At 24.8% G+C, this 13,381-nt stretch overlaps 1 protein-coding gene across 1 annotated transcript in view; it reads left to right on the top strand.

Annotated features, from left to right (window-relative positions):
- The first annotated feature begins 10,355 nt into the window (after positions 1 to 10,355).
- The window catches only part of LOC117170205, a 6,708-nt gene continuing 3,682 nt past the window's right edge, over positions 10,356 to 13,381 (top strand). The window contains exon 1 of the mRNA XM_033356817.1: positions 10,356 to 10,548. Within this exon, the coding sequence (XP_033212708.1) occupies positions 10,367 to 10,548 (182 nt within the window). The 5' untranslated portion in view covers positions 10,356 to 10,366. The remainder of the gene's footprint in view (positions 10,549 to 13,381) is intronic.

Raw genomic sequence — 13,381 nt, 5'->3', positions numbered from 1 at the left:
TTGCAACTATTTTCTTGAAAATTAATTTTTTTATTTTAACTCAACCATATTTGTTATAAAATTAAAATACTTTTTTTTAAATATAACAAATCACTTCTTTTGTTTAGAATTCGTCCTTTTTCGTTAAAAGTGAAACTACTGACTTACAACTGGAACTTATTTGTTAAGAATTAATTTATTTGGTTGATGATTCATAGTTGTATTTCATAAGCATTTTTTTGTTGAAAATTTACTTTAATATACTTAAAAACCAAGTTTTTTACTTAATGTTTAATTATTATATTTTGAGTTAAAAATTTATATGTTTGAGGTAAAAATTCAACTATTTCTTTAGAGACTGTTTTTTTGTTGCTGCAGAAGAGCACTCTCCTTAGTCGATTCTTTATCTTTTCGTTAAAAAATTAATTTCTACGGTTGAAAAATTAACTATATATTTAAAAATTCGTTTCCTTTTTTTTAAATTTATTTTAATAATTGTAAATTAAACTATTTTATTTTAGTAGAAAAATTAACTTTTTAGTTAAGAATTCATGTATTTGGTCCAAATAAATGGTTTCTTAGCTGAAGATTTATCATTTTAGTTGAAAATTCACATTGACCATTCCATTTTTTGTGGAAAATTGATCTTCTTTGCTAGAAATTTAATGTTTTTCATTAAAAACTTTTCTGTTTAATAGAAAATATAAGTATTTTATATTTTTTTAATAATTTGTTTCCTTGGTTTAAAAAAATATATCTTAACAAAAATTCGTTTTATTTGTATATCAAATTCATCTTTTGGATTTAAAATTTATCACTATGATTAGGAATTAATTTCTTTAGATGAAAACTCTTTTCTTTTTAGTTTAAAATTAATTCTTTTTTCAAATTCACTTTTCCAACTCTAGGTTTGATTTGGAAATTTATCATCGTTAGTTGAAAATTTATATATTTTGTTGAAACTGTATAGTACCTTTTTTGGTATAAAATTCATCTTTTGGGTTTAAAATTAAATTATTTCGTTGAAAATCCATTTTGTTGATTGAAAATTTATACGGAAATTAATATTCTGAGAATTGAGAAAAAGAAAATAAATATTATCATTTTCTTTCTGAATTTATTAAAATCTAATTTTTTAAAGATTCTTGAGAAAATTATAAAAGAATTTTTAATATTTCAGATCTGACAAAAAAGAATCTACATTGAGGTTTAAAATTGTATCTGAATATCTTTAATTCTTCTAAATATATTTTGAATTTACTCGTTTTTATTTTATTTTGTATTATTACCCAATTAAAACATTTTGCTTTGAAATCTTCTAAATTCTTTTTAGGAATTGAAGGAAATCCTTTGATATATATGAAATTCTTCTTTACTGTTCTTCTAAAATTCATTTTGGAAATGAAAAAGTCATTCAAAATTTTTAATGTATGTTGAGGAAAGTCTTTTTTTAATATTTTCAGACCTTCTAAGCCTTTAAGTCTTTGAAAAATATTTTTAAATTTCCTGAATTATTTCTAATTTCAGAAATTTAGAAATAAATTACTTAAAATCTTTGGGAATGTTCCTTTAACTTTTTGCACTCTCTTTGAATAATGTCTTAAAATTAATTTTTCAAAATAAAAAATAATTTCAGTTTTTCCCATTAACAAAGATTTTTTTCTTTAGCGTTAAACTTTACAAAATGCAAGTCAAAGATTTACAAGTTTTGTTTATTTCTAATAGTCTCAAGCCTTCTTAACATCTCTTGAACTTATCAAGAAAAATTATGTACAGCAACATTTTAAAGTTTACTTCAAAACATTTTGCACTCTGCCTCAAAGCCTTGCATGTTCTTTTTCGACACATTTTGAAATATTTAAATCTCAAAATTATTTTCCTAAAATAAAACTTAGACCGTTGCAATTGTTTTCCAGAAATCCTGGAAAAGTTCAAGTTAAAGTTAAAGTTAAACAAGTCAATTTTTTGTTAAAAATGTATCTTTTTCGTGAAAAAAATAATTGATAATCATCTGCTTTTCAACTTTTAATGTGTAGTTACAATTTTTACAGGATTCTTAAGAAAATTAGAAAAATAAAATATTACAAATTGAGAAAAAAAGAATTAGAAGATTTTAAAGAAATTAAAAAAAATATTGTTTAGAATTTTATAAATTATTCAAATATTTTAGACTGACTCGAACTTTCCTTAAAATTTTTAAAAATCATTCCAAATTTATAAAAATTTATTTATAAGGTTCTAAATGTTCCCGACAATTTTAAGAAAAAATTAATTTATCTCTTAAAACCTTTCGAAATTCTTGCAAAGTTTCTAAGCTAAAATTTATTTTTGAAATATTAAAAAAATTACATTTATAAAATTCGTTTAAATTTTTAAATTCTACTTGAATTTCTTGAATTTTTCTAAAAATTTGATGAATTCTTTCGATTCTTCCACTTATTTTGCTTTAAAATGGTTTATAGCCTTTTGAAATTTTTGAAAAATCGTTTGATATGTTTAAAAACATTTTTTTCAAATTTTGTGCAAAAGTTTATGTTTGAAAATAAAGAAATCATTTCATATTTTTACAAAAATCTTAATGAAATTCTTTTTAAAAAATGTTTTCAGATCGTTTGACCCTTCTAATTATTAAAAATTATTTAAAATTTTCCTGCTTTTTATAGATTCCGCAAAATAAAAGAAAATGCATAAAAATAATTCGTATTCTTTTTCCATGCATTTTGAAAAATTTTGAACTTGAAATTATTCTCTTAAAATAAAATCTAAACCAATGAATTTTTTTCAGATAACTTGAAAAAATTAATGTCTTTGAATCTTTCATAATAATTAGAAACCTTCCGTTTTTTTTCGAATTCTTCAAAATCATTTTTTTCCTATAATTAAATTTTTTCAATCGATTAAAAAATGTAAGAAAGTTTAAATTTCATAGTGTGGTAGCACAGTGTTAAGAACGCAATTATGTACCATCATTAGACAATTATTTACAATATAATTTTCGCTTCTATCAATAATTCTTAAAAGCATTTATAAATAAATTTTATGATGAAGTAAAATTATTTATTTGGAAATTTGAAGATACAAAAGAAGTGTTTCCAATTTTTAAAGTATCTCTTAGGTCTACTTAAAACGTCTCAAATTCCTATAATATTTTTAACTTCCTGAAATTTTTTTTTAAATTGTGAAAAATCGTTCAAAATGTAGAGTAATTTGATTTTATTCTTTTCTGAATTTTTACACAAATTAAAAAAAATTTGTTTATTTTTTCGAATTTTTTTAAACTTCTAATCTAAATTTTAATTTTCAAAATCTTGAAAAATCGACATTTCTTAAATTTGTCTGAAGTTTAAAATTCTATCTGAATTTCTTCTATTTTTATGAATAATTCTTAAATTTTTTCGATTTTTCCACATTTTCTGCTTTCAAATATTCTGCACAATTCCAGTTAATTTTTCCAAATTAAATAAATCATTTAATATTTTTACAAGAATATTAAGAATTTAAACAAATATTTTCAAACATTTCAACCTTTCTAACCATCAAAAATTATTCGAATTTCTTCTGCGATTTTTTTTTCTGCAAAATGAAAATCATCACTAAATATATTTTAGATTCTTCCTTGACAACTAACCTTGGAAAATTAATTCACCTAAAAAAATGGTAAATTCTGAAAAATTGTCTCATAGTCTTCCGTATTCGGTTTTCACAGATTTTAAAATCTTTAAACTCAAAATCCATCACTTAAAATAAAACCCATACCATTAGAAATTTTTCCACAAATCTGAAAAGATTTAACCTCCTCAAATCTGGCATAATTATCAAGAAGCTTTTATTTTCTTGTGAATATTTCAAAATAATTTTTGGCCTATAATTTAATTTTTCTTATCTTTTTGAAAATTTTAAAAAGTTTAGAAATTATAGTGTGTTAGCGAAATGTTAAGAACAGAATTATTCGCTATTGTTAAACAATGCTTTAAAAAAATTAATTTCAAGAATTATTTAAAAATAGTAATTTTCTCTTCTATTAATAATATTCCAAAACATTTAGAAATAAATTGTGGGATCAATTATTACATCTTTTCGTTGACATTTCATCTCTTTTAGTTAAAATTTAATCCAGTTTGTAGGAAATTAAAAAATTTGGTTTGAAAATTGGGCTTTGTCAGAGAAAAATTAATTGACTATTTTGTTATAAAATCATATTTTTTAATTGAATTTAACTTTCTATGTTTTTTAGCTTTCAATTAAAATCCGTTTTGGTTGCGATATGAACTATTACATCTTTCACTATAATTCATTTTTGTGGTTAGAAATTAATCTACACTCTAGATTTTTGTAAATTTTCGGAAATTTTCAATTATTATTTATCATTTAATATGTTCACAAGAATGTAGAGAAAATTATTATTTTTTCAATCTTGAAAGACCTTTTAACTCTTTTAACTATTAAAAATTGTTAGAATTTACTCTTTGTTTTTGTTTATTTATTCAGAATAAAAAAAATTACTAGATATCTTTCAGATTCTTCCTTTACGATTGACCTTGCAAAATTCGAGACATTAAAAAAATTTTAAACCCTTAAATCTATCTATTAAAATGAAATCTAGAGCATTAGAAGTTTTTTCCAGAAATCTTAAAAAACTTCATCTCCTTAAATCTTTTATTATTATTAAAAAGCTTCTAATTTTTTTCGAATTCTTCAAATCTAGTTTTTGTTGATAATTTAATTCTTCTTATGTCCTTAAAAATTTAGGAAAATGTACAAATTTTATCTTGGTATTCAAATATTAAATAAAAAATTATTTTCCATTATTAAACAATCATACAAATTTAATTTTGTCTGCTATTAGTAATGTTTGGAAACATTTAGAAATAAATTGTATAATTCAGTAAAATGACTTATTGTTAAATTTTAATTTACAAACTTAGTCGGCCGGAATACTCTTAAATTAAAAATATTACTAAATCGGGTGAAAATACCCCCCCCCCCACATAAGAGACTGTAACAAAAAATGCCCCCCCCCCCATTTAAAGTCACGTAATATTTGAGCGTTCCGATAGTGACACTTTCACGACCTTTCTTCTTAATTTACCAATTTTTCTGCTCTTTTAAAAAATTTGATAACATAAAATTCGTAGGTTTATTTTGATAATTTTTTTGAAATATATGTATATTAATTAAGAAACTTTTTGATACAGTTCAAGATTTAACATTTATTTTTCACCTTTCGCATTCGCTAGAAATTTCTATTCAATAAGAAAAATTTGGTTTTAATTTAAAAATGATTCAATTAATTTTAGTATTTTCACCCCGCCCTGCTTGTCACTTTAATATTTATCATTTTGGAGCTTTCACCCTCACAATAAATCTGATTGCATGGAAGATTTGGAGATTCAATTAATATATTTCGTCCTTACAATGCATCCTAACGACTTTTATCGACTCCTTTCGTAAACAAGGGTCTTTTTCCCTCATCTGGTTTCATCCAGTGAATCTTAATTCCCCATTCATGAGATTCGTAACTAGGATTTCACTTAAAATTCGAGAAGAAACCCGATGAGGAATTATGTTCAGAATTCAGATCGAATGCGAACTGAAAGTTGGCGTTGTCGGTGGATAAAAGCTTATATGTAAGAGTTAAAAGCGCAAAAACATCTTTGATCCTTGGAACTTTCTTGAGCGATTCTATCGGCACGTCTCAACCCCTAATCCATAACCCCCAACTCCTAACCCCAAACCCCACACCCCTGAACCATCAAGTCTTCAAATTCATCCCCTTCCTTGCTTAAAAGTTCGGGCCCCTCCTTCCTGTCCTTACTTTCAACAGACAGCCAGATACCCTCATCACGTCAAACCTTAGCATGCTTTGCATAATTTCTCACTTTTGCATAACGGAGCTCGCTTTTTATTCGACTCAGCGTCGTGCTATAGCGCTAAAACGTCGTCAGCAGACTAACGAATTACGAGCTGTATTTTGTCAAGCGTAACAATCACTAGGACGAGTTTTGAGAATAAAAATATAAAAATAGAGGGAAAATTGTAGGAAAAATGGCAACTTTATTAGTTTCATTCTAGGAAATCTGTAGGAAAACTCTCGATTTTCAATCATCATTCTCAAAATTTGATATTGGACCATATCTATAATATTATTTATTTATTAAAAACTGGACGCGCGCACTTATAGTGTGTTTCTTGTTTTTATCTTCTACATAAAGAGTGCCACATCATCAAACTGTTTCATTCTTGTTATATTTTTATTGTAAATTATAGAACAAAGACCGTGCAACTATGAAAAAGTAAAAAAAGGATAGGAAAATTAGGGAAGAACCAAAGAAGAGAAGATGAGAAGGGATGGAGAGGAGGGGAGGAGATGAGGAAAAGAGGTGAATAAGAGAAAAGGAGAAGGCGTAAATAGTAAAAAACGAGAAGGGATGAAGATGGTAATAGGAAAGAGCACAAGAGAATAAGTAGAGATGGGGGTTAAGGGGCAAAGAGAAGAAGAGAAAAAAATGACAAGCGGAAAAAATTAGAAAGGAATACGAAAAGAAGATAAGAGGAGAATAGAAAATAGGAAAATATGGGCAAAAGGGAAAAGGAGAAGAGTAGAGGAGGAGGAGAGGGTGAGAGGGAATAAAAGAAGAAAAGAAGATGGCAAATAGGCGAAGACGTTAAGGGGTAAGGGTAGGAGAGAAGAGGATGAGAGAATCAGAAGAGAGAAAGATAAGAGACAAAGAGGAGAAAAGAACAAAATTACGAACGGTAAAAATAGAAGAGGAGACGAAAATAAGATAAGTGGAGAATAAGAAAAGAGAGTCAGAGGCAAAAAAGGAAAAGCAGAAGAGGAGAAGAGAAGAATAGGAAAAGAGGAAAAGAGGAGAAGAAAAGAAGAGAAGAAATAACGAAGAGGTGAAGAGAGGAAGAGGAGAAGAGGAGAAGAGAAAAAAGGAGAGGAGGAGGAGGAGAGAAAAGATAAGATTGAAAAAGAGGAGAATATAAAAAGAGAACACGAAAAGAATGAAAGAAGAAGAGAAGAAGAGAAAAATAGAAAAAGAGGAAAAGAAGATAAGAAACGAAGAGAAAAAAAGGTGAAGAGGGGAAGAGGAGAAGAGGAGAAGAGGAGAAGGGGAGAAGATGAAAAGAGGAGGAGAGGAGGAGAAGAGGAAAAAATGAGAGAAGGAGAAAAAGAGAAGAAGAGAAGAGGAGAAGAAGAGAAGAAGGGAAAAAAGAAAAAGAGAAGAAGAGAAGAAGAGAAGAAGGAAAGAAGAGAATAAGAGAAAAAGAGAAAGAAAGAAGAGAAAAAAAAAGAAGAGAAAAGATAAGAGTGAAAAAGGGGAGAATATAAAAAGAGAACACGAAAAGAATGAAAGAAGAAGAGAACAAGAGAACAAGAGAAGAAGCGAAGAAGAGAAGAAGAGAAAAAGAGAAGAAGTGAAGAAGTGAAGAAGTGAAGAAGAGAAAAAGAGAAAAAGAGAGGAAGAGAAAAAGCGAAGAAGAGAAGAAGTGAAGAAGTGAAGAAGAGAAAAAGAGAAAAAGAGAAGAAGAGAAGAAGAGAACAATTAAGATAAGGGTACATGGGAAACACATGGTACTTTTTTACAAAAATAGGGGAATAATAGAAAAAAAATCTATTAAATAAAATGAATGAACGTAACATAGTTCCACTTTCAACGAATTTAAAGCAAAAATAATTTGATTTTTACATAAAAGTTGCATTAACAACCAAAAAGATGAATTTTCTACCAAAAGACGAATTTTCAACGGTTTGAATTAAACGAAAAAAAAATGTTTAATAAAATATTTTAAACCCTCAACCATATGGAGGTAATTTTCAATTATGAAGTATGAATTTGGAACTAAACTGTATTAAACTATGAAGAAAATTTTTGCTACCAAAAATAGAATTGTAAATAAAAAATTTTAAAAAAACAGAGTTTCAAAAAAAAGCTGAAGATTCAGCCTGTTGAATTCAAACGGAATATTATGATTTTGAACCTAATAGTTTAAACGAAAAAATTATAATAATAATAATTTTTAATATATAAGATTAATTTTCCAACCAAACGGAAGAACTTTTTTTTAAACAGGATTTGGCTGTCAATTAGATAAATTTTTAACTTATAAAGGATAACTTTTTAAATAGTTATCTCATAACAAGAAAAAATAAAACAAAAAGTTAAGTTTTCAATTACAGAGGTTACTCATAAAAAAAATGTTTAACAGATTATTTCAAGTTTTAAGCAAACACCAGAAATTTTAACAAATACACTCGTAAATTAATGTTTAAATTGGCCATCAAGAAGATCAATTTTCCACAAAGATGATTGATTTTTTACTAAAAAAGACAAATTTTTAACAAAATACATAAATTTGCAACAAATTTGGTGAATTTTTAAGCCAAAAGGTGAACTATTAACAGCAAAATAGCATGCTTAACCCGAAAATAATTTTTTTTTTATTATTATTTTAACCTATATAGTTTAATTTTCTACCATGTTGATGAATTTTCCAGCCAAACAGAAAAAATTTTCTACAAATAAAATTACATTTCCAGATAAAAAATTAGTTTTTAAACAAAATAAAACAAACTTTCAATAGAAAGTTTAATTTTTAATCAAAGATGGCACTATTAAAAAAAGAATTTTAAACAAACCAGTTTAAGCTTCAACTTAATAGTTGAATTTTCAAACATAACTAAGGAATTTTCAAGTAAATATTTTTCAGCCGAAGAATATAATTTCTTTAAGGAATAATTCACTTTCAATGAAATCATTTTATTTTTTACAAAATTGTTTGATTTTCTAGGTAAATAAATACATTTTCTAGAGAATAAATGAGTTTTGAAAATCTTTGATTTAACTAATTTAACTAACACTATTATTCAAAAAAATTATTTTATAAACCAACAAAAAAAAAGAAGTTTCAAATAAATTAAAATAATTTCTCGTCCGCTTTTAAGATAGGCTTGAAGCTAGAAAGAATAAAAAGTTGAAAAAATTGGAAATGGCTTCTCTAAACATTTTCGAATTCAATTTATTTAATACCCGGATATTTTATTCTATCTCCCACTATTTTTGAGATATTCTGAAAGTATGTAAGAAATACTTTAGAATTAATTTTTTTTGAACAATCCAATTTCATTGTTTACAAGAATAATTTGTAAAAAACGATGACGTATTTTTAATACTGGAAAATCTTTATTTCAAAGATTTTCAAGTTAAAATTCTTAAATTTTAATGATTTGCAATTAAAAACTCTTTTTATTAGAACAACTACACAAAACTCATTTGTACAATTAAAAAGAGTTACATTAGAAATTCTTCAATTTTAACGATTTTCTTTTTGAGATTCTATAATTCTGTAGATACTAAATTAAAAACTCTTCAAATTGACATATGAATAAATAAAAGATGTTCAATTTCAATAATTTTGAAGTTCAAGAGTCAAGTTTTGCATTACAAATTTTCTAAATTAGGACAATTTCAAATTTAAATCATCAAATTGCAGAATCTTTAATAGCAAACACAAAACTTGCATAATTTTTAATTTCTAATTAAAGAGAATTTAAAATTCTTTAGTTAAAAAAAATACAATTTAAATTTTCACAATTTTAAAACAATATAAGTTGAAATTATTAATTAAAATTATTAAGTTAAGATACAGAATTTCAAATTACTAAATTTTGTAGATTTGAAATGCAAAAGCAACGAATTTAAAAATTTTTTGAAGGATCTAATGTTTTAATATTTAGAATGGAAAATTCTTAAAGTTCCGCTATTTGCAATTTTTAATTCTTTAACTTCTAGGATTTTTAATTAAATTGTTATTAAACTGGAAATTTTATAGTTTAAAGTTATGTAATTTTAAACATTTTATTTAAATGAAAATAGGAATAAATTTCAAAAAATGTGGGAAATTTAAAAAAAATTATGATCAAAAGTTTTTAATTTGCTTGGAGGAAAATAATGCAATAGTATTTAAAATTTAAAAAACTTATTTATCAAAAAATATATTGGTATTTATGGCAAGATGTGTTGGATTGAAAACATTATATTAGCAAACATTTAATTAATAACAGTTCAGTTCAGTTTATAGTTCATTTTACTTTCAACTACTTTACTTTAAACAGCAATTTAAATCTGAATATATTTTTTATCCGGAACTCTGTTTAAAATTCTACAGCTTTTAAAATTTTTCTTTAATTAATAAATTTATAGCCGAAAAAATTTCTTATCTGTTTTCAAATCGTGATTTATTTCGTAAGAAAGAGATATGCCACATATCAGAGAAGATTTTTTATCTAGCGATAATCAAAAGTATGTCCAAACGATCGAAGAGTTATCAGTCATAATTCACATCCACGAAAATGTTGGCACGTATTTTTAATCCCTTGATGCATAAAAAAATAATATCTGTATTTACTTTTTGTATTCTTTTACCATCAAACTGTGCGCAAAATATTGATAATAATGATAAAGAAAGATACATAGAGGAAATTAAAAATCAGATGTGGGATATTTTTAAAAATTATGGAATCTCGAAATTACCAGTCCCTGATTATAAACAATATTACAAGTAGGTATACATATTATAAGTTTATTACTATTTCGAAATTTTGTTGAATGTTATAAATATTTTTCGTGACGACTGAAAAGTCCTAAAAAATAGAATTACCAAATTAGAAAATCCGCGAATAATAAAATTGGAAAATTGTAAGGTTCCCGAACAATAACATTTCCCAATCATTAAATTCCCCAAATAATAAAATTCTTGAATTCTAAAATTTTCGAATCATGAAATTCCCTAACAGTTTATAATATTACTAAATTTAAAAATTCTTTATCTAAAACTGCCAAATTTTTAAATATCCAAAACAGAAAATTGCCAAATTTTAACAATTAAAAAAATTTCTTTATAAATAAGCGCTACCTATATTTACGAAATTTTTCATTACTTTTGCTTCTTTTCCAGTTCGCTTAGGGCTAACGTTACGGAGAATTCCATAACCATAGACAGTGTCTCACAAATATCAATTAAATTATTTTATTAAATTATTTTTCAAATTTATAGTAACAATAATTTCAGAAAATATAAATTTCTAGATGACTTTCATGCAATTATTATTGTTTTAATTTCAAAATATAATTTTATAACTGTTTTTTTTGTGTGGACGAGGGCCCGATTCTTAACTTATAGAGCCTGTTTTTTGGTAAAAGTATCACATTTCTTCAGCTTGGGAATTTTTTAATTCTGCGATTTTCTAGTTTACATTTTTTATATTTCGGAAATTTTCTGTCGAAAATTTTATTATTTAAGATTTTTTAAATTCGGTATTATTATGAATTTTTCTAGAATTTTATTATGCGAAATTTTATAATTCAAGAATTTTATTATTCGGGAAGTTTCCATTTTCAGAATGTTATTGTTCGATAATTTTATCATTTTGGAACTCTTCAATCGGGGAATTTTCCAGTGTGGGTATTTTTTCACTCAGGGGTTTTATCATTCGGAAATTTAATTATTCGGGAATTTTCCAATTAAGGAATTTCATTCATTTGAAACTTTATTATTCAGGAATTTTATTTTATGGAAGTTTTTTAATTTACGAAATTCATTATTCTGGAATTTTATAATTATGGAATTTTATTATTCAAGAAGTTTCCAATTTGGAAATTCAATTATTCGGGAATTTTCCCAATTACGGAATTTTATTATTCGGGAATGTTATAATTTGGTAATTTTTTAAATGACAATTTAGTTATTAAAGAATTTCATTATCTGGGAATTTCCCAATTCCGAAATTTTATAATTTTTGAATTTTATAAATTGGAAATTTAATTTCTAGAAAATTGTATTTTTCGGGAATTTTATAACTTAGAAGTTTAATAGTTCAGCAATTTTCCAATTAGGGAATTTTATTATTTGTGAATTTTTCAATTAAGGAATTTCATTCTTTGCAAACTTTATTATTCAGGAATTTTATTATTTGGAAATTTTTTAATTAAAAAAAATTCATTATTCTGGAATTTTCTTATTATGAAATTTCATTATTCAAGAAGTTTCCAATGTTGGAATTTTATTATTCGTGATGTTAGCAATTCAAAAATTGATTTCCACCGGAATTTTGCAATCAGATAATTTCATTATTCGGGAATTTTATTATATGAGACTTTTCTGAATCTGCAACTTTCCAATTAGAGAATTTTGTGAATCCAGAACCGAATTTCATAATTCGGAAATTTGATTATTTCGGAATTTTCCAATTAGGGAATTTTCTTATTTGGAAATTTTGTTATTTGAAAATTCTATAATACGGTATTTTAATTATTTGTATATTTTACAATTAGGGAATTTCATTTTTTTTAATTTAATTATTTGCAGATTTTATCATTCGGAAATGTTCCAATTCGATTTTTTAATATTTGAATATTTAATTATTTGCGAATTTTATTATTTAAAATTTAAATTATTTAGAAATTTTTCAATTCGGAAATTCGAATATTCGGGAATTTTCCAATAACGGAATTTTATTATTTGGGAATTAGCAAATTAGGAAATTTTATTATTCGTGTTTTTTCAATTCGGCTATTTTATTATTTTGGTAATCTTATTATTCGGAAATTTAATTTTTTGGGAGTTTTTCAATTAGGGAGTTTCATTATTCGAGAGTGTTCTGATTCGGGAATCTTATTGTGTTGACATTTTACAATTCGGAAATATAATTATCTGAGAATTTTCCAATTAGGGAATTTTATTATTTCGGAATTTCAGAATTCAGAAATTTCATTATCCGGAAATTTTCCAATAAGAGGATTTCATTATTCAATAATTTAATTCGGGAATTTTATTCTTTGGAAATATTTTTAATCGAAAATTTAATTATTCGGATATTTCCCAATTACGGAATTTTATTAATCTGTAATTTTTTAAATCGTAAATTTTCCAATTTTGAAATTTAATTATTCTGGAATTTCACAATTACTGAATATTATTGTTCGGGAATGTTATAATTTGGTAATTTCATAACTTAGAAGTTTAATAATTAAGGAATTATCCAAATCAGGGCATTTGATTATTCGTGAATTTTTCAATTCAGCAATTTTATGATTTGTGAATTTTATAATTCAAAAATGTAATTTTCTGGAAATTTCTCCAATTAGGGAATTTTAATATTCTAGAATCTTATTTTTAACAAAAGTGTTGAGTTTTCTAGCAAAAAAGTCGACAATTTTTATAAATATTCACTGAAGTTTAGAAAACTACAAAAAATTAAATCGTAACGAAAAGCTTGCATTGAAAACCAAATAGTCGAATATTTGATCCAAAAATATGAATTTTTTAGAACCAAAATTTTAATAGTAACCTTTCCAATTAAGACTTATTAACCAAGAAAAAATTATAATAGTCG

This window comes from Belonocnema kinseyi, chromosome 3 (assembly GCF_010883055.1).
Source record: "Belonocnema kinseyi isolate 2016_QV_RU_SX_M_011 chromosome 3, B_treatae_v1, whole genome shotgun sequence".
Lineage (NCBI taxonomy): Eukaryota > Metazoa > Arthropoda > Insecta > Hymenoptera > Cynipidae > Belonocnema > Belonocnema kinseyi.
This window is presented reverse-complemented; position numbering and strand designations above follow the sequence as displayed.